The sequence below is a fragment of the Mastigoproctus giganteus genome, chromosome 6 (genome assembly GCF_048544385.1).
Source record: "Mastigoproctus giganteus isolate SK-2022 chromosome 6, ASM4854438v1, whole genome shotgun sequence".
NCBI lineage: Eukaryota > Metazoa > Arthropoda > Arachnida > Uropygi > Thelyphonidae > Mastigoproctus > Mastigoproctus giganteus.
Window position 1 is genome coordinate 14,469,882 of NC_143580.1, and position 20,509 is coordinate 14,490,390.

Genomic DNA, 20,509 nt, shown 5'->3' on the forward strand with positions numbered 1-20,509 from the left:
TTAAAAGATGTGGCTAAAAAGAAATGAGAAAAAGTTTTTAAATAATTTATTATTTTAAATAAAATTTCAATGTCTATCCCCTTCAAAGTATTCTTCAGCCATGCCTATTTGGCTGCAGTGCTCCATTCATGATTTTCAGGATCGAAAACAGCAGCAGAAGTCCTCGAAAAATACTGCTTTTAATTGCTGCATTATGTTCTGAATGTCTTCTTAAGTTCTCAAATTGTTTTTCTTTGAGATGGATTTAAATTTTCAGGAACAGAAAAAAGTCGCATGGCACCAGATTTAGCAAATAAGGTGGGTGCTCCAATGCTGAGATCTTGTTTTTTTGTTAAAAACCCTCTCACTGTGATACAGGAATAGTAGTAGTAGTGGCATGTGATGCAAGAAAGCAAGTGTATGAGCTTATGCAGCATCAGCCAAAAAAAAAAAAATCACAACATTCCCTCCAAATGCCTGTCCAGTTCCTCCTTAAATTTATTCAACCTATCAACTTCCACAACGACAGATGGAAGTTTGTTCCAGCAATTAACCACCCGCTGGCTAAAGGCAAATTTCTGCACATGTATTCTACATGAAATGACATGGCACATTGTCATGATGCAAAACCCATTTGTCTGGCCATAAACTGAGTCTTGCCTTTCAAAGTTTTTACAGTCATTCTAAAATCACAATGTAGGGTGTCTGACTAACAGTCAGATTTGGCTGGACAAATTCATGATGAACAACATGAAATCAAAGAAAATGACAAGCGCAGAGTTGACCTTCGATTGAGACATTCTTGCTTTCTTTAAATGGGAAGAAGAGTGAGTTTGCCACTTGGGGTTTGCGGATCATATTGAAAGACCCAGGATTCATCTCTTGCTATCAGTGAATCCAAAAATTTAATAACAATTATTTGCTCTAAATTACAATCACTCATTTTTCTGCTGAAGGGTTAAAACACTGATTCACTTAAAGAGGCACAGTTCAATCAAACCTTAACTGATTGCAACGAAATAAAAACTCATCTGTACAGGAAAAAACAAGCTACAGCACAATATGAATGTTGTTGACATGTACAGTAGTAAGGTGTTGGTAAGCAATGATTCTCATTTCATTTTAGCTACACCATGTAGACAAGCTGATAAAAAGGAAAATGAGGTTATAACATTGATAAATTAAGATGCTGCATTTGGATAGCAGTAATCCCAGGATAACATACTCAATGTAGTTGATAATGAAAAAGATGTGGGGGGGGAGAGTAATTGTACAGTCCAGCATCAAGTTCTTTGAGCAGTGCAAACAGGCTCTGGAACAGCTCACACGGGGGTCTGTCAGTGATCTACATACAGTATTCTAGATGTTGCCATGGTTAGACAACATCTGGAATAACTGCATATAGATCTGAAATCCTCATTTTAGGACAGAATTAAATCTTAGAAAGAGTTAAGAGAAGAGCAATGAGTATAGTTAGTGACAGAAAAGGGTATTCTTACCAAAAAAGACTTTAGTTCTGTAAAGTGCCAGATCTAGAAATTAGGCATCTACATGAAAGCATAAATGAGGTGTTTAAGGTTTTAAAAAAGGATAAGTTAACTAAATGCTGATGTCTTTACTCTTTCTCAGATGATGCACATAAGGAGGGGGATATAAATTTAAACTGAAAAAATGCTGGGTTGCAGAAGTCTGCTGGTAGATAAACTACCTGATGCAGATGCCTCTTAGAGAATTATCAATATGTTTGGTCTGGTGAAATATATAGTGCCTGGACTGCAAATACAATTTTAAAGCTCTAACCTTAAAGTGTAAGGAATACTGGATGTCATCATAATGTCCATCATAACTTTAAAAGGCATGACTTCTTCGTTGCTATGGAAGTAGATAAGGATGGCCTAATGTAGCTAAATGGTCAAGCACGAGAGTGCACTAGCACACGTGTTTGAGTAAACGCTGGTTTAAGCTGAAGTAACTACTAAGCATGGTTAATGATTGTATTTGCTATCAACACGATTAACTGCAAACTCCTCTTACTTAGTGGTTAGTTCTAGAGTATAAGCAGAACATTTTTTTTTAATAAGCAGAGATGTAAGAGCTTTTCAATGTTTTCATATCATGGAAGTTCAAAGTGATGAAAACCATGTTTTCATCACTTTGAACTTTCATTAAGCAAAGTGGTGGTATTGAATTGTGTGATGAGAGTCATCTATTACCTGTTACTGCCTAGTGTTCAGAGAGGGTCAACCATACCTCTGTGTGGTTTGGACACAGAGGGATGGATGACTCTCTCTAGCAAAACAGGTGTGGTATTTTTGCACAAGGGAGCCACTAATAGTCCCACAAGTGTGAGGGTGCAAACAGAGGATTTGACTGTTGCAGGACTGGGCTTTGCTTAAATTCAGTTCATCCAATTCACAAGTGGGACTTGCATTTCAGTTCCATCAGCATTTTAGGCTCCAAGATAGTAGCCTCAGCTAACATCACTGGAAAAATGTCTGCAACAACCCTCAGGGACTAGTGGTGCACAATGTGCACTACTACTCACATGCTTGTGTACAATTTCAATTTTCTCATAAGGTTTTTGGTTTAAACTTCAATTTCTCTTGTTCATTGATGGATGCCATACAGTGAGGTAAATTATTTTTTATTTTTTGGATAGCACTATATTATTAAAGATGCTATCAGTTCTTATAATCTAATATAATGTCAGAATAAAGAGTAAATTACACCTTAATATACACTGCAACCTCAATATACTACACCTAGTTAAAGTATAGTTTTGGATATAATGCAAGTTATATCCAAAACCATGTAAGTGATATTAACTGCACATACACAGGACACTTGCAAAACTAATCATTTATCTATGAGAAGGGGAACCACCTAGTTGCAATACTGTTATAAATTTTTGCAAACAACAGCATGTGTTTACCAGAATACAACTACTGATGGCCTGACATCAGCAGGAGTACATTTCTGAGTAGATCATAAGGAAATGGGCATGGGAGAAGAGTTATTGGACAGTGGATGACTGGAAACAGTTGCCTGGTCCAATGAATTGCATTTTCAACTACAAGTGGTGTACTTGACGTGAGGATCTTGAACCATGCTGCACAAAAGGGGGGCTGTACAGGCTGGCAGGAGGAGCATAATGGTCTTGAGCATATTTGAATAAGGAGACTGGGCCACCAAGGCTGTGATGGTGATATTCTGATCTGATGAGCATTCTGGAAAGTTTTCCATCCTCCTCTGGCAGCCAAACTTGCCCAGTCTCAGCCCAAATGAACATATGTAGGATATTGTGGAACAGACAATTCGACACTTGGATCCAGTATAATCAAACACTGGATCCAAATATGTTATCACCAAACACCCAGCAAATGTGGGATACAGTATGAAATGAATGGGCTACCATTCCTGTTGGTGCTCTGCAGCATCTCATGCCATGATATATTCAGGCTGTGTTGATAACCAGGTACTAGGTAGCTGTTCCTAATGTGAAGCTATCTCCGTGTATAGTTACTCTTAAAATAATAAAAAAAAGACAACAGAAGAAAAGTTCACCTGAAGTGCTGCAAACAGCATCATCTCCTCTTCGGTACAATCAATTTCTTCTGTCAGAATGGCCCATTTTGCTTGTTCATATATCTGATTGATTCTTACTGCATCATACTAAAAATGGTGGATTAAAGAAATCCAAGTATCATATTTAGTAACTGATTCATTAAAAAAATTAAAAATATGATCTAAAATCCTGAATAATATGAACTTATTTATTACAGCCAGCTTCTCAAATGCAAACGTTAAATATTTAGTATTTTAAGATTACAACTGCCAAAATAAATTGGTAAAAAACTGCACATACTTTGTTATAATTACTCTTTAAGAATAAAAGTTATTTTATTTTATTTTAAACTCTAATGCAAAAGTATTTTTTTCTCAGGAGCATATTCACTGATATTTGCTGCAACTCTGTTTATTGCCATTTCTTTATGTTTAATAAACTGAACTGTTATTCACATATAACAATAGCACTATTTAAATACAGAAAATTTTATAAATGAGCAGGCACCTCTCAGTTCCTAAAGAGCGTTGGATTTTAAGAGTTTACTTCAACTTGTAAAAATGTTGTAACATAGTTTTTCAGTAATTATGCTCATTATCAGACACATACAGGGGTGGACAAAACCTGATATGAAAGTAGAATTTTTTGTAATGGCTGTATGACGTATTTATTAATGTGCACTGATAAGTTTTTTTGTTTCTTGGAGTAGTACTATGAGGGAGAGATGATAAAAGCTAATGTTTATTTAGAGGGGATATGAAAAAGGCACACGAAGAAAATGATTGACCTGACTGAATTCCAAAGCGGTCAAATTGTTCGTGCACATTTAGCAGGGGCATTGATGACTAAAACTGCTGTTTTTAAAAGTGATATCTGCATTCATTAAGTATGGAAAAACAAAATCTGATTATAACATAACGAAACAGGCCTACGCGCTCTGGATTCATTGAGGAATTTATTGTAGCTTAAACACAGAGCGTACAGATAAAGCAGAAATATATGAGCTTTCGGCTATATGGTAGCCTTCGTCAGAATTAAAATACATGAATGGCAGTTGGAATGAAGATGTGCACTGCCAGGTGCGTGAGACGCGAGGTTTAATTGTTTGTTGACGTCTGTGGCTGTGACGCATGATGACGTGGCCAGCGCTTGTCCAATGACAGAACTACTGACTCTGTGATCGGGTTGACTTGGTAACCACTGTTCCTGTTTAAGGATTTATCCGAAGATTTTATATTTAATGATTCCAACCAGGTACGCTTTAGGTAATGGTGGGATCTGTCTACCACCACGACATCGCGGTGTGGGTCGATGTCGTGGTGGGTTGTCCAGACATGTTCGGCGATAGCTGAGTGTTCTATATCCGCTAAACGGATCGCTCTTTTGTGCTTCGAGAGACGTTTCTCGAGTCGACGTCCAGTCTCTCCGAAGTAGCAGCTAGTGCAGTCACGGCAAGAGATGCGGTAGACTAAACCGCTCTGCAGAAGGGTGGGGACAGGTGTTTTCACGTTGGAAATGAAAGAACGCAGTTTCCTGCCTGGGAGCTGGATGCACTTTATTCCGTGCGTTCTCAGGATTCTGCCGATCTGTTGTGACAGGTTGTCCCTACACTTGTCCGACGTGAAGGCACATACCTGAGGACTACAGTTTATCGTAAGCCCATGTGTGCTGGCCAGTTTACCAACTTCCGGTCAGCACACGCGCGAGGCCACCTCCTCTCCACGGCCCGAACCTTGCTTACTCGCGCCTGGACACACTCCAGCTCCGCTGATGAAAGACGCAAAGAGGTCACTAGGGTCAAAGTAGACCTTACGAGGTGTGGCTACCCCATTGACGTCCTCGACAGGTGTGATCTACAGACACGTGACATCCAGCTACAACACCAACAGTGACGAGCCATCCACAAGGGCATTCATCCCATACTACCCCAACCTGTCACAACAGATCGGCAGAATCCTGAGAACGCACGGAATAAAGTGCATCCAGCTCCCAGGCAGGAAACTGCGTTCTTTCATTTCCAACGTGAAAACACCTGTCCCCACCCTTCTGCAGAGCGGTTTAGTCTACCGCATCTCTTGCCGTGACTGCACTAGCTGCTACTTCGGAGAGACTGGACGTCGACTCGAGAAACGTCTCTCGGAGCACAAAAGAGCGATCCGTTTAGCGGATATAGAACACTCAGCTATCGCCGAACATGTCTGGACAACCCACCACGACATCGACCCACACCGCGATGTCGTGGTGGTAGACAGATCCCACCATTACCTAAAGCGTACCTGGTTGGAATCATTAAATATAAAATCTTCGGATAAATCCTTAAACAGGAACAGTGGTTACCAAGTCAACCCGATCACAGAGTCAGTAGTTCTGTCATTGGACAAGCGCTGGCCACGTCATCATGCGTCACAGCCACAGACGTCAACAAACAATTAAACCTCGCGTCTCACGCACCTGGCAGTGCACATCTTCATTCCAACTGCCATTCATGTATTTTAATTCTGACGAAGGCTACCATATAGCCGAAAGCTCATATATTTCTGCTTTATCTGTACGCTCTGTGTTTAAGCTACAATAAATTCCTCAAAATCTGATTAGACAAATTGTGGCAGAAAAGCAAAGCTGACTGAAAGAGACCATTGAACACTGAAAAGGATTGTAGCCTGAAAACAAACTGCCTCAAAAATAACTGCAGAACTTAATGTTCTATTTTACTAGAGACTTTAAGTTCATTCTTTCTAAATCGAACGTGTCTTCAACAATCAATACCACATCGTCAACAAATTTTAGATGGGTTGGCCTCTCTCTCCATTTATGTTAATTCCACCTGATGTCCAATCCATGCCTCTAAATACTTCCTCTAATGCTGCAGTAAATAGTTTAAGGAAAACAGTATGTCAGTGGATTCCATTCTCAACTGGAATTTCATTGTTTTTATGAAGTTTAATGGTTGATCTTGTATTGCTATAGATGTATTTTAATGTTCTCTTTAAAATAAATGTTGTCTTCTCAATGCCCTGTTTCCTTAGGGCTGCTAGAATTGCTAATGTTTTGATCATGTCAAATGCTTTTTTATAATCCACACATTAGACAATGGTTTGTAATATTCATAGTTGTGTTTTTTTAATTTTGTTTTATTAACTGTCTAATTGCATGGATGTGATCTATTGCACTATAATTACTTCTGAAACACACTTACTCCCATGGCTGTGAGCTCTCTAGACCTGCTTTAATTTTATTACTAATTATCTTCATTGAAGACTAGTCTGTTTGGACTTCTCCATATCCATCTTCAGTGTTCTTTTTTTTTTTTTTTTTTAAAGCATAGCTATTCATTATATACATCCCTTTTTCTTCTGCAAATTTTATTAATCTTGCCCCTCTTTCATTTCTCTCTCAACTTCCCATAGATTTTAAATGGTCTTCTCTCTTTCCTATCTTGGTATTGAAATCACCCATTATCATTATATAGAATTCTTTGTTATTGTTGATTGGATTTTCCATATTATCATAAAACTCTTCTATCTCTTTTTTTTTTTTTTTTTTTGTTAATTGTTGGCACATCGGCTTCTGTGGCTATAATGCACCTCCCAAAGTTTTTTCACTACTCTGATCCAAGCCAGAGGCGGGATTCGAACCCGCGACCTTTGGATTGCCAGGCAGGCACTTTACCCATCTGGCTAGCCCGGTCGGCATCTCTATTTGTATGGCTTGAGGTTGGGACATAAACTTGGAAAGTTTTTATTTGATATCTGTTATTTACACGATACCCAATTTTAGTTATTTGATTAATAAATGTTACCTGGTTCTTCAATGATTTATTTATTAGAAAGCCTACTCTATTTACATAGTTGCTCTCATGTTCTCTGATGGCCATTCTGTAGTGTCAACAGAGTCTTCTCTTTTATTCTCACTTCAGACAATTCAACTATATCCCACACTATCTCTTCAAATATTTTCATCAGTTCCTCTAGTCAACTGTCACTTTGAATAGTTGTATGTACACAGAAACAATGTCTTGTCTTTTTTTTTTAATTATTTACTTTTCATTCTTAGCCTTTCCTCTGTTATTACCTATCCCTCCTGTGAGGATGGTCTCTAGTTTGAGTGTTCCAATGTCTCCTAGCATCACTATGGCCAATCTCATTGGCCATAGAACACCACATTGACTAGACAGGTTGGTGTTCACTAGAGTCCCTTTAGTCAGCTACTTTTCAAGGTTCTTTGTTAGCCTTCATGGCTACTGTAGCAGCCCAGGGTTCCCAAGGTCTCCACCATATTTCACCCTGCAGGGCAATCCCCTACTTCATGTTGCTCCCACATAACAAGAATGTGAGGTTGGACTTTCTTAAAATACAATATGTTTATTCAATATTTATTTATTATTTTTTTTTCCAATTATGAAATGATATGACTCAGACTTTAGTAAGTTAAAACTAATGTCTTAAAAGTCTGTTGGACAATGCTGTAAATACAGTATATTAAAAAAAAAAAAAAAAATAGTTGTGTTATAAAGTACTGTACTGTACTGTGACAAAAATTATAATAATTAATATTGTTAAATGAAATATATTACAAAAAACTTGATAGTATGAACCAGAGCTTCAAATTTACATTGGAAAGGGAGAATACAGATATTAAGACATTAAATTTTCTAAATTTCACGCTTATTTGGGACACAAATAAAATCCAATTTAACATCTATCGTAAGCAGATTCTTAAACAGAGGTTACCCACTTGCTACAATAGACAGAATTAGGGAACAAGCTAAGGATAGAATACAAAAAAATACACCAATCAACAATAGTAATATCAAAAAATACTCATTTCTGTCCCATATGTTGAACAATGGCACAAACAACTTAACAGATTCTTTAACGATACTGAATTTAAAAATTGTAGCCAGGCCAATATGGAAATTACACGCTATACTGAACAATCCCTCAGTCCTTCCCATGTTTTCAACACAGATAAATGACCTAGTATACAACATTTCCTGCGGTGATTGTGACTCATCTTATCAGGGTTCTACAAGGTTCCCTCTGAATTTGTGTTAATCAACATGTGGCCTGAGTGCATGCTTCTCGTTCAGCAGTGTCAGAATTAGCCTTTCATGCCGTTTATTAAAAACACTTTTTTATTTAATGAGGCCAAAATACTTAGTGTCCAATGTAATTATACGAGACTATTAATTGTAGAAACCGTCGAAATTAAATTAAATGAGAATTCTGTTAATGTTCGCCAGCCATATCTAATCTCAAACTTGTGGTCCTTCATACGCATGCATGAAGACAAATAATTCCTATTTAAGTTCCATGGTCACCACAATTCAGTAATTTTCATTCCTGTGATTATGACATATAGTCGAAAAGCATTGCCAGCTTCAGAAGGAAATCGTTTTGCATTTTTTTTTTTCATTAAATTAATTTTTTACTTAATTTTTAATTGTGTTCATTTGATTTTTAATTATTGTTAATTATTTCTTTTTTTTATCTAAAAAATTGTCAACCTTCTCAACCTCCAACCGTGCTTGGGTTGGAGGTTGAGAAGACGAAAGAAGATATTTGTTGACATTGTACTTTAATTTCTGTAGACTGTAAGTTTCAGGAAATACGTATGAAGGAAGGTTGTTCCAGAAAACGGCAGTTGAATGAATAAACGAGGAAGATGAAAAGTTGGTTCTGTGAGTTTCAATTTGGACAGTAAATGGATGTTGGCGGCACGTGTTCAGACTGTTTTGAAAGAGAGAGCAGGAATTATAGAAGCCAATTCAGAAGAACAGTGCCCATGGAAGTATCTGTAGAAGAGGCATGCAGCAGAAATAGTACGTCTATGAGACAGCGAGTGGAGAGACTCTCTTAGAGATGAATCATTAATTAACCTAACTGCCCTCTTCTGAATGGAATCAAGAAGCCTGAGCGAGGTTTTGGGGGCACCACCCCAGATGTGGGAACAATATTCCATGGCAGGGCAGATTTGCGATTTATACAGAGTGAGCAGCTGTTTGGAAGAAAAGTAACGCCAAGAACGAAAGAGAAAACCAAGTTTTTTAGATGCAGAGGAAGCAATATTTGTAATGTGCTTGTGCCAAGAGAGATTAGAAGTCAAGGAAATCCCCAAAAGAGATATCAGAGTGTCACCAAAGATAAGCATAGGAGCAGAAGAATCCTTTTTGCAAGATATAAGACAAGACTGAGTTTTAGAAGGGTTGAAATCAACTAAGTTGTCTTTGCCCCACTGGAGAAATACCTGAAGATCAGCATTTAAGGAATTGGTAGCAGATTTTCGAGAAGTTGAAGCTGATTGAACGGGACAAGGTTTCTCAAAATGGAAAGTGGAATGCAATTTACTATCATCGGCAAAACTATGAATAGGATTTCCAGTCAATGGAAGAAGGTCATTAATATACAAGAGGAAAAGAGTGGGGGGAAAGAACTGAACCTTGGGAGACACCGGCATTAGTGGAGAAGTTAGAAGACAGAGCCATCTACCATCACCCTCAGTGAGTGATCAGAGAGAAAACTGGATAATTAATTACTAAAAACAATTGGCAAACCATAAGATGGAAGCTTGTTTAGAAGACCTTTATGCCAAACACGATCGGAAGCCTTTGAGATGTCAAGAGCAACTACTTGTGTTTCACCAAACCTTTCCATTGAATTAGTCCATAAATGGGTAACATAAGCCAGAACATCACCAGTGGATCGACACTGACGGAATCCACACTGCCGATCATTGATCAGATGGAAGGTTTCTAGGTAGTTTAAGAGTTGTCGGTTAATTGATTTCTCCATTACTTTAGAAAGAGTAGAAGTAATTGCAATGGGACGATAACTGGATGGGAGGGATTTGTCACCCTTTTTAAGAATTGGCTGGATATGAGCAAATTTCCAAGCAGAAGGAAAAACACCTTTGGAATAAGAAAGTGAAAAAAAGGCTGCAAAGAATAGGAGTAAGTTCAGGAGCACAGGTTTTGAGAACAAGTGGAGAAATATCATCAGGACCTGGAGCTTTCTTAGCATCAAGATTCGTCAAAAATCCTTCTGACATCCTTTTGACGGAAGACCACAGGAAGCATTGAATGGAGCATGTTGAGAATGGTGGGAGGTGTTTTACCAAGATCATTAATATATGAGTTGGAAGAAAAATGGGATGCTAGCAGGTCAGCTTTATCCTTGGCTGAAGTGACAACAGAACAATCTGGTTTGGACAGAGGTGGGTGCAGAGTTGGGCAAAAGTTGCGGCCAATAGTTTTGGCAAGGGACCAGAATGCTCGGCTACGATTAGGGCAAGAAGCAAGTTTTCTACTCTTAGCCTGTTCAAACTCTAGTTTGGACTGATTAATAACTGCTTTACAATTGTTGCGAGCTTTAGTGTAGGCAGAAAATGAAACTGAAGAATTAGAAACAAGCCAATTACGATATGCAACGTTCTTCTCTTGAACAGCCTTAGCACATTTATTGGAAAACCAAGGTTTAGATAAAGGACGAGATTTTAAAGTGGAGTGTGGGATAAAGGATTCCATTCCTGCAAGAATAATTTCACTGACGCGATCTGAGCAAACGTTGACATCAGAAGTTTTGAAACAGTAATCCGACCAAGGAAAAGAAGAAAAGAAATCTCATAGGTCATCCCATTTTTCATTCTTGTAATGTCGAACAACACGAGGTTGGGAATAGCCATGAGATAAAGGCTCCATTGGAGAAGAGACAATCACCAAGTTGTGATCTGAAGTGCCTAAAGACCTCTAACTTCGACCATGTACTTAGAAGGGTTGTTTGTGAGAAAAAGATCAAGTGTGTTGGCTGTATGATTAGGATTGTCCGGTATTCTTGTAGGTAAAGGAACGATCTGTGCAAGGTCATTAGTAATTGCAAAAGCCTCAGCATCTCAACCAGCTGGGTCAGTGTGACTAAAAAACGGAAGCCAGCTGGAGTTGTGAATATTAGAATCACCAAAGAAAATTACCTCACTGTTAGGAAAGTTGGACTGGAGAAAGTCAAGTTGCAAAGAGAGGAGGTCAAAGAGCTCCAAGTGATTAGTGGAGTTGGGAGAACGGTAGAGACAACAGATGAATTTTACACAATGAGGTAGAGAGATTCTGAGCCAGAGAAGATCAAAGAGAGTAGATTCGAAATTTCCAAGTCTCTGACAGGGAATATCAGCACGGACATATGCACAAGTACCACCTTTGAGGCGAAAGGAATCATACAGCAAATAATTTGGCATCTGAGATGAGCAGTAGTTGAATCAACTGATAACTGAGATTCTGTCAGAAAAAGTACATGGGGTTTGGCAGACTGCAAGTGGAAATGGACATCATTAAGATTAGAATTGAGACCACATATATTTGTGAAATGAATTAGGAAGTGTAATGTAAGGAAGTGTAATTTCTTACTGTAATGTAAAAAAAAAATTTTTTTTTTTAATTGTTTTCGTTTTAATTCTAGAGAGTATCACATGGAAGTGTTCTACGTATCATATTGAGGTAAACTTCTCTTATTCTTTTAAAATTACCAAAAACTGGAAAAAATTTAACAACTCTGGTTGATTTTGCAGTTTGGCCCTTTAGTGCAGGTCAAAATAAAAGGGATTCTAACTACCACATTTAGAGAAATTTGCAAAATGTTAGCGTACCCTGTAAAACTGAATTTAAAATGCGGAAAGTCATGTTCTATGAAGTTTTAGTTTGAGCGTTCCAATAATGACATTTACTGAAACGAAAGTGTTTAAAACCACCAACAAACAATAACAAAATACTTCATATTATTGTTTTTGAAGACTTAACTTAACAGATTTTATATTAAAATACAGAGTTGAGAGTCAAACTGATTATAGTCTGCAGGTAGAGGGAGACAAGGAGATGTGTATAAGCTGGAGATTATTTGGTGCTTTCCAGAATTTTTTGTGATATATGATGAATGTCATATATTTAATATTATAGCAAACTAAAGAGTGATATTTAAAGTTATTTCAATGCCAAGTTTATAAGATTAATCAAATGATACAATTTTGAATGGCACCTCCGTAGCCAGGTGGGCAGGAGCAGCAGTGCGTAGCACATGCTTCTTGATTAGACGGGAGTTCGAGCCCGTGAGCTACCAAATACGGAGGATGCGGAAAGGTCAGAGAATGACCACCGCATATCCCCGGAGCAATATGGCCTTAGTTGCTAATGCTCCTAACAATAACAATTTTGAATAAATAGCCAAGTTGTCTCAATTATAGTGGGTAAAATCAAATTGCATTGATGTATAAGCGCCTACACTGGTCGTTTACTGTTAGCTAGAAATGGCAATCGCCACGCACGGCCTAGCATATTGTTATGAGAGAAACACGGAGAGTGAGAGCAAGATGTTTTAATCCAGTCTTTCCATATATATCTGCTAGCTAAGTAAGCATGACTGAAGAATACATTTTCCATAGATTACTCTGTATACGTCAGTTGGGTGGTCAGTTGGTCAATCAATAATAGTAAGTGATTTTTACTATCATAGCGACTTGTATGTCCACTGGGCATAGCAGGTTTGGATGGTGAAGAATCAAAGAATCATTAATCAGAAAACCTATATACATTACAAACATAAACTTTGTTTAAAAATTTTGACAATGCAACTGATTAATAAAAAACAATGCAAGCAAAACTCAAGTACATTGAGAAATTAATCAACTTGGAGAATTCGTATTTCAATTTGATCAACTGAGCAAATTGCTATGTCATATAACCAGCATAATTTTCCAGAAACTTCCTCGAAAAGGTGTAGAAAAAAACACTAGCATTTTGAAAAATTGATATCCTTTACAGCCTTTGAGTAGTGGTTCAACTTTTTTTTTTATGATTTTCAATATATATATATATATATATATATATATATATATATATACAGTGCTTTTTTTTTGTAAAAAAAAATAGGTGCCGGTACTATTCTTTGCTATCGGAAAAAACTGAAAATTAAAAGGATATGAAAAGTACTAATTCTCCCCCCCCCCCCCCGATATTGTTACTTTAGTAGTAATTTTTTTTTTTTTTTTTTTAAGAATAAGAACAAGAAATTGAGTATATTAACACAGTTTATTAAGCATAAATTTATTATTCAAGTATATAAAAAAATAAGTAAAATGTGAGTAAAATAAGTAAAAATAATTTCATATAAAGTTTTTGTAGAATATTCCAAAATTTTATTAAGTTCTCATCACCCTATGCTGACTTCTTTTCCTGCTCTTTGTATCGATTGCTGAATGACGTTTCCGGAGCAGCCACGAATCGACATATTTTGCTGGATCACAGCATGTCAGTGGACGGCCCACAATTAACAGTAGTGAAGAAACTGTTTTTGTTATCAACGAAGCTTTGGTTGTCGATCAGATTTATTTCTGAAAATCCTCGTTCACATTCACTCGGTGAAATTCTTATCGTACTCAGAGCATTCATCAATTGCTTCAATTCTTCGGAAACCTTATCAATTAGGTATCCACGAATTGCATTTAACTCTGACAATTTTCTAACTTCATTTTCACCAAATGCCAACAATTCATGTTTAGAAGGTTTAATACCTTCGTTGTCCTTGTTTTCCTTCTCTCGTCATCGGTATTGTCACTAGTTCTTAAATTAAAATTTTTTTTTTCTTTTCTTTTTTTGAAACTGTCCAAATTATCGGTTTCATTCGGATATTCAGGTAAAGTAAAGTGTAAACAGAGATAGGGAAAATTTTCGGAAAAATGTGGATAATGCACTTCCGCGAAATAACAGATGATTGTTTATGGGGTAAAAGAAAATCACTTTTCTAATTCTTGAACGGGTGCTTACATTTAATTCACAAAGGTGTCCAACCTACGACTCGCAAGGAAAGTGAACTAAAACAGCATTTTAAATTTTATTATCAAAAACTTTTTCTCATTAAATGTTTTGTTCAGTAAATGTAATTGTGTATTGTACTTAATTAAATTTTTGAATATTTTCAATTTTACTTTTACATACAACAAGATATTGAAAATGTAACACACTAAAGAAACATTGAACTTTTTTGAATATGGCCCCGGTACTGGAAAAGGTTGGACACCACTGCAGTAGACGGTGGGCCAGAGCCCATTGGGAATACCCCTTGATCTGCTCACTCTTGACTAGCACGACTTCTCTGTATGTGGGACAGGTGGTCGGATAGATTTTACCAGGTACTGCTAAGTTATACAATACTAATCACTTTAGCTCTCTTAATTTGCGCAGCAGCAGCACTAATTGTGTGAAGGCCAGAAATGCGAACAGTTCGCTATGTGAAAATTTTCTTCCCTCAACCGAAACTATTTTAAATTTAACTTCCAAGGGGAATTCAAAATAATTAAACAGAGGTCCGACTGAGTAATTTAGAATTATAAAAATGGTTATACAGTTTTATATAGAAAATATCTTAACAATAAACAGTAAAAAATGCAAATCTAGTTAAATCATTTTAAGCTTATTTGAATAGTAGGTAAGCATGTGAAAAAATTTACGGAATATTATAAATTTCGAAGTGCATTGCATCCAAATGTCACATGTCACTGTTAATAAAGGTGCCGGTACGCCGTACTGTTGCGTACCGTCACAAAAAAAGCACTGTATATATATATATATATAAATAACGTGTGGTCTGTAAAATAAATAAAGTGTCTGTGAAAATGGAAATGAAAATACACATGGTGCCTGAATTAAGAGAAGTTTAAGGGATAGTAGAAAGTGGAAGTGAAGTAGTGGTTAAACAGGTGAAAGAATTTGAAAAACCAAGGGTAAAAAAATGAACTGGGACTGAGGAGAAAAAAAAAAAAAAAAAGGAATTATAAATAAATAAATAACACTATATTCAGATATGGGAGGCCAATTTTATCAAGTGGTCGAATCAGGGGATGGCAAATATGCATAATTTGAATATAGGAGATGAAAATATGATACATAGTCAGGAAATTCATCAGGGGACTACTCCTGACCATGTATCAGGCACTGCGTTTCCAAACTTGTCTGTAGTATTAGAAAAGGGGGGGGGGAAATATGCAGCCTTTTATCGTAATATTAGTAGGCAAGGTAGTTCCTAAGCAGTGTAAAACATGTAAATTAAAATAAATACAAATATATATAAATTTACAAAAGTGTAATATGAAATATAATACAAATGTATGTGAAGTGCATGAAAAAGTATAGACAAGCAAATGGTATAGGGAATGGTAAATTCTAGGGGAGGGGAAGGGGAGAAAAGATGTTCAAAATAAGGCAAAAATAGCGATAGGATTTAGGATAGATGGAGTGTGTGTGTGTGTGTGTGTGTGTGTGTGTGTGTGTGTGTGTGTGTACACCTCTTAAATAGTTTTAAAATGATTATAATTAATGCTCATCATAATCTCAATTATAATTTTAATTTATTCTAAATTTAATGAATATTAATAAAATTTACTTTTTAATCAGTAGTTAAGAATTTATATATTTTACTTAGATATTTTTATCTTAATATATTTTTTTATCTTAAAGACAATAACTATTTTAACTGAATAAGCACTGAAGGATTACCTTAGGATTTAAATCGTAGAATGAGTAGAATTTGAAACGCAGTAAGAGGCTATCGAACTCTCTAACATTTTGTTCCATTAAAGACAGAGATGAATCTAGCCACCTGGAAATGAATACATTATAAATAAGAAATGGTTTTATGGTTTTCTTTTTTATTTAGTTCATGTATTAACTAAAAGCACATCATATTCTTAATGATTAGCAACATTTTAAAAAGTTATTACATAAATCTTTTTGCTCTAAATATACAAGGTGGGCACATAAACAAATAAATAAACCACGTGCAGTACTTTTATAAAGAATATGAAATAAATCAGAAGAAACATTTTGAGGTCTTAAGCAGCATTCAGGACTAACATAAATGTACACTACTTGTACTTTTATCCAAGTATAAGAAGACAATAGGACACTATATTCTGACACTCGACAATTTCATGTTTCAGAAGTTCTTAATATATGATCATTGTTAAAACATATAGTACAATAAATACATATAAGAAAAAAATTCAGACAAAAATTTGAGCACTATCGAGTTATCAGCTTAATATAAGAGGATATTTTTGGTATATCCTGCAATCTTTAAATGGCAGTATCTTCACTTCTAATTAAGATTACAGGTTCAAACAGGTCTTGGCTCTTTAATATGCTTTAATTTCATATGATATACATTCATTATAAAAAAAAAATAATATTTTCAAAGTTATGAAAATTCACCTTTGATCCTGAATTTACAAAAAAAAAAAAAAAAAAAAAAACACTTTTTTTATATTCTGAAAATATTAGTTAACTTCTACATAATAAAGTTTTATCTTGGATTAATGAGTTACTTTTGTCATGATATTTTACCTTCAATAAGTAGGATAAAATTAGCTAGAATCAAATGTTTTCAAGTTACTAAAATTACTTGGTCATTTTTCACTCTCTGTTGCGATATGTAGTTTGGAAGTGTCAACAAATATACACCTAACTTCATCTTTCATTGGTTTTATAATTTCTAAAGGATCTATTTTCATAAGCAAAAAGGTGTGCGATGGACTTGCCATGACAATGAAAGCATATGCAAGTTGCACCTTAGAACGCTCAGATTATGAGGCTTAAATGTATAACTGATATGTTCACAGTATTCAAGTTTGAAATGTATTTAATCAACAATAAAGGAAGAGACAAGATTCAACTGCTAGAGCTTGAAATATTCACTCACTTCTTAAAATCTATCAATACCAACCAAGAAGGTATCAACAAAAGTGGTTTCAAATTTCTAATTTAAAAACAGAATTTATTTCCAATATTAACTTACTATTACTACACAAGTAACTTACCAATAATAACAGATTCTTCCACATAGTAATAGTAGAGGCATGTGATGCAAGGAAGCAAGCTTATGTAAATTATGCAAGCTTATGGAATTTGCAGAATTTAAGCCTTTCTTGGTAAGACCACCCCTTCATTCCCCTCACCAATCTTCTTGCCCTTCTCTGTGATGGCGCATTATAGCCTTAGTTGCTAATGCACCAATAAAACCCAAATCAAATCAAAACCTCTGTGTTCATTCCAACAGCTCTAAATTCTTCCTACAATGAGGAGGCCTCCAGACCTGTACACAGTACATGATGATATACTGACAAATATTGGATTGGATGTGTTTTTAGAATAAAGAAGAAGCAAAAATTAGCTCTCTTTTTAAAATCCTCGTAAGCCTTACTGTTAACCCTTTTAGTCTAGATACTCATTTTGCTTGTACATAAACATGTTTATGTACAGGATGGCAAATAAGTTTGCAATTGAATTTTCGCTTTACAAATGACTGATTTCTTTGGCTAAATATGTGCACTTTGTAATTTCAATTGTTATTCAGTCCAATATATAAAGGACAGAATTACAAAAAATCTATTTTCTTTCCTTTTTTATTGCAACAATGTAATAGAGTTTCAGCAATACACCTTTTTTAACCCAGAAGGATGCCAATTTTTTTTCAAGGGAGGGAAGATAACTGTTTGAAAGCTTTTCAAAAATTAAAAGTTGATCATCCTTAAAAAAGCTGCATAAGCAAGCACATAACTGTAGCATATATCCTAGTGTGAAATGAGAGATCATGGGTTTTTATGGCCATACTTCTCGAAATTTGATGAAATTAATGATGCATTTTGAAAGTCCAAACTATAATGAAGGGATACTAATATTTTGCGTTACTCTAAGAGATATTTTCATTAAGTTTCTTTCTTTTGGCAGGGAGATACACCAAAGCACTTGCTTTATGGCTAAACACAGCCTGTACATTTTGAGTTATTGCAGTTATTATTACACAACATAGTAACTCAATCTGCCTTTAATTCTAATTTGGTTGACTTTACAGGTGTATGACTGAATACTCAAAAATCTATTACTGTCCTAAGGTATTATTATGCAGACAAAGGGCTAGCAATTCTAACTTTTTTTCCAGATTTTTAAGAAATGGGCAATGAACTTTTTTCAGAACTGAAGTCAAAAGTAAATTTGGAACCAATAACCCTGTGATTATTATCTTTGTTAACTGCATTATATCCCATAACCTCTTCCAGTTTTCTTTAAGCAGAAGTACCACTCCTCTCCATGATCATGATGTCCAAGAAAGCAAGAGAAGGAAGATTATGTCATTAGAGAGTTATTAGCCCTGTAATCAGAAAAGCCCACTTATCAAAACCTACCCCTTTAAATTTTCTTACATACATAGCTACTTTAAAATCTTTTACATTAAAAACATGATGGGAGCATTCATAACCATGTTCAGCTACTTCTGATTTCCTAGCATTTCCCTTTTATACATGTTTACAATGTTCAGCAATTTTAGTTTCAAATAAATTGCTAAACATTGTAAATATACACTCTTATTTTCCTGGATATCTTGTTCACTGAAAGGAGTGGTATATGAGACCAAGGAATAGGATGAGGTTCTGAAATATAATGTTAAAAAGGTGACAATTGTGGTGCAATAGTGTAATAATTTGTAGTTATTTCTCAATGAAAATAACCTGTAAAGTAAATGACCTTTTAAAGTCACAAATAGCCCTGCTACGTAATATTAGTTTGACCTTGGAACAATAATAGATTCTTAAGTATTCAGTGATTAAAGTCAATCACATCAGGGCCAAAAAAGAAGGTTGAATTATTGTAAATATCTCATGGTAATGATTGCAGTAACTAGAGAAATATTCAGCTAAGGTTGGAAACCATATTTTTCTGTGTAGAAATTATGTAATTTTACAGTATAATTAATAATTTTTATCAGCCAGATTTTCACTTTTAGATGAGTCAAAATGATATACTTCATATTTCAAGCTAGCGATTCTACCTATAAATATTATAATTACAGGCAGAATTTTTAAAATGCACTTCTTTTTGGAATTCAAATTAAGTCCACTTCATCAACAAGGTGTGAAGGAACAGGCAACAAAAATACAAAGTTCAGCACTACATATTAAAGTGAATGAGCATAATAGATGAGAAAAGTATGTAATCCTTTTATATGCGGCAACCCCAAGGCAGAATGCGCTGGTCCCACAGGAACTAGTAGTTGTTGGTGACTCTATTGTCAGGGAAACAGGGAACATGCTTTGTAAAAAGGATAGGTGGAACAGGACCAGGGTATGTCTGCCAGGGGCAAAGGTTTATGACGTTGTAGAGCAGATCTCATCTTTTAAGGGCACAAAAGGTGATATAGTTGTACACGTCGGCACTAATGATATTAAGAGTAGGAGACCGGCAGAATTACTTAACAAGTTCAGGTCACTGTTGAAAAACAAGCCATAAATTAGGGTTGAATTTGAAAGTGTCTGCAATTCTGCCCAGACACGATAGGAGGGAGTATATGATGAGAGCCTTGTCGATCAATTCCGCCCTGGAAAGATTGTGCAAGGCTCAAGGTTAGAATTTTTTTCAGCCTGGTCTGTACTTGTTAACAGAAGGGACTGCTTCTACAGGGATGGGATACACTTAAATAGAAAGGGTGCAAGAATATTTGCTGATGCTATCGAGGCAGTGTTAGGTGGATCGGAAAACTGCTAGCTTGGGGGGATACAAGAACTGGACTAATAGATTAACAGCAGACACTGACAGAGGTGAAAGTGATTGTTGCACTGCTTCATTGGAATGAGCAGAAACCTGGAAAACAAGATGCAGGATATTTCAGAGACTGCTGGGAGTCATTGCGGTACAAGTAAACATATGGGTTGTGTTAGGGTAGCTAAGAAAAAGAACAGGTGCATGTATACTTGCGTGTACACCAATGCTAGGAGTTTGGTAAATAAATTTGATGAATTTGAGGTATTGCTGAAAGCATCAAAGGTAGGTGGATATTGTTGGGATATCAGAGACGTGGTGTCACACATATATAAGGAATGCAGAACTGGAATTTGGGGAGAACGTCTACAGAAAGGATAGACAGAATAGGAAGGGAG

The 20,509-nt window shown here is 35.9% G+C and overlaps 1 protein-coding gene across 2 annotated transcripts in view; it reads right to left on the reverse strand.

Moving 5' to 3' along the window:
• Positions 1-20,509, reverse strand: part of LOC150083962 (unc-112-related protein-like) — a 114,202-nt gene that overhangs the window by 35,824 nt on the left and 57,869 nt on the right. For both annotated transcript variants that reach the window (XM_090375839.1, XM_090375840.1), the window contains exons 6-7: positions 16,077-16,179; positions 3,544-3,651 (exon numbers count right to left, since the gene is read on the reverse strand). In XM_090375839.1, the coding sequence (XP_090231965.1) occupies positions 3,544-3,651; positions 16,077-16,179 (211 nt within the window). The remainder of the gene's footprint in view (positions 1-3,543; positions 3,652-16,076; positions 16,180-20,509) is intronic.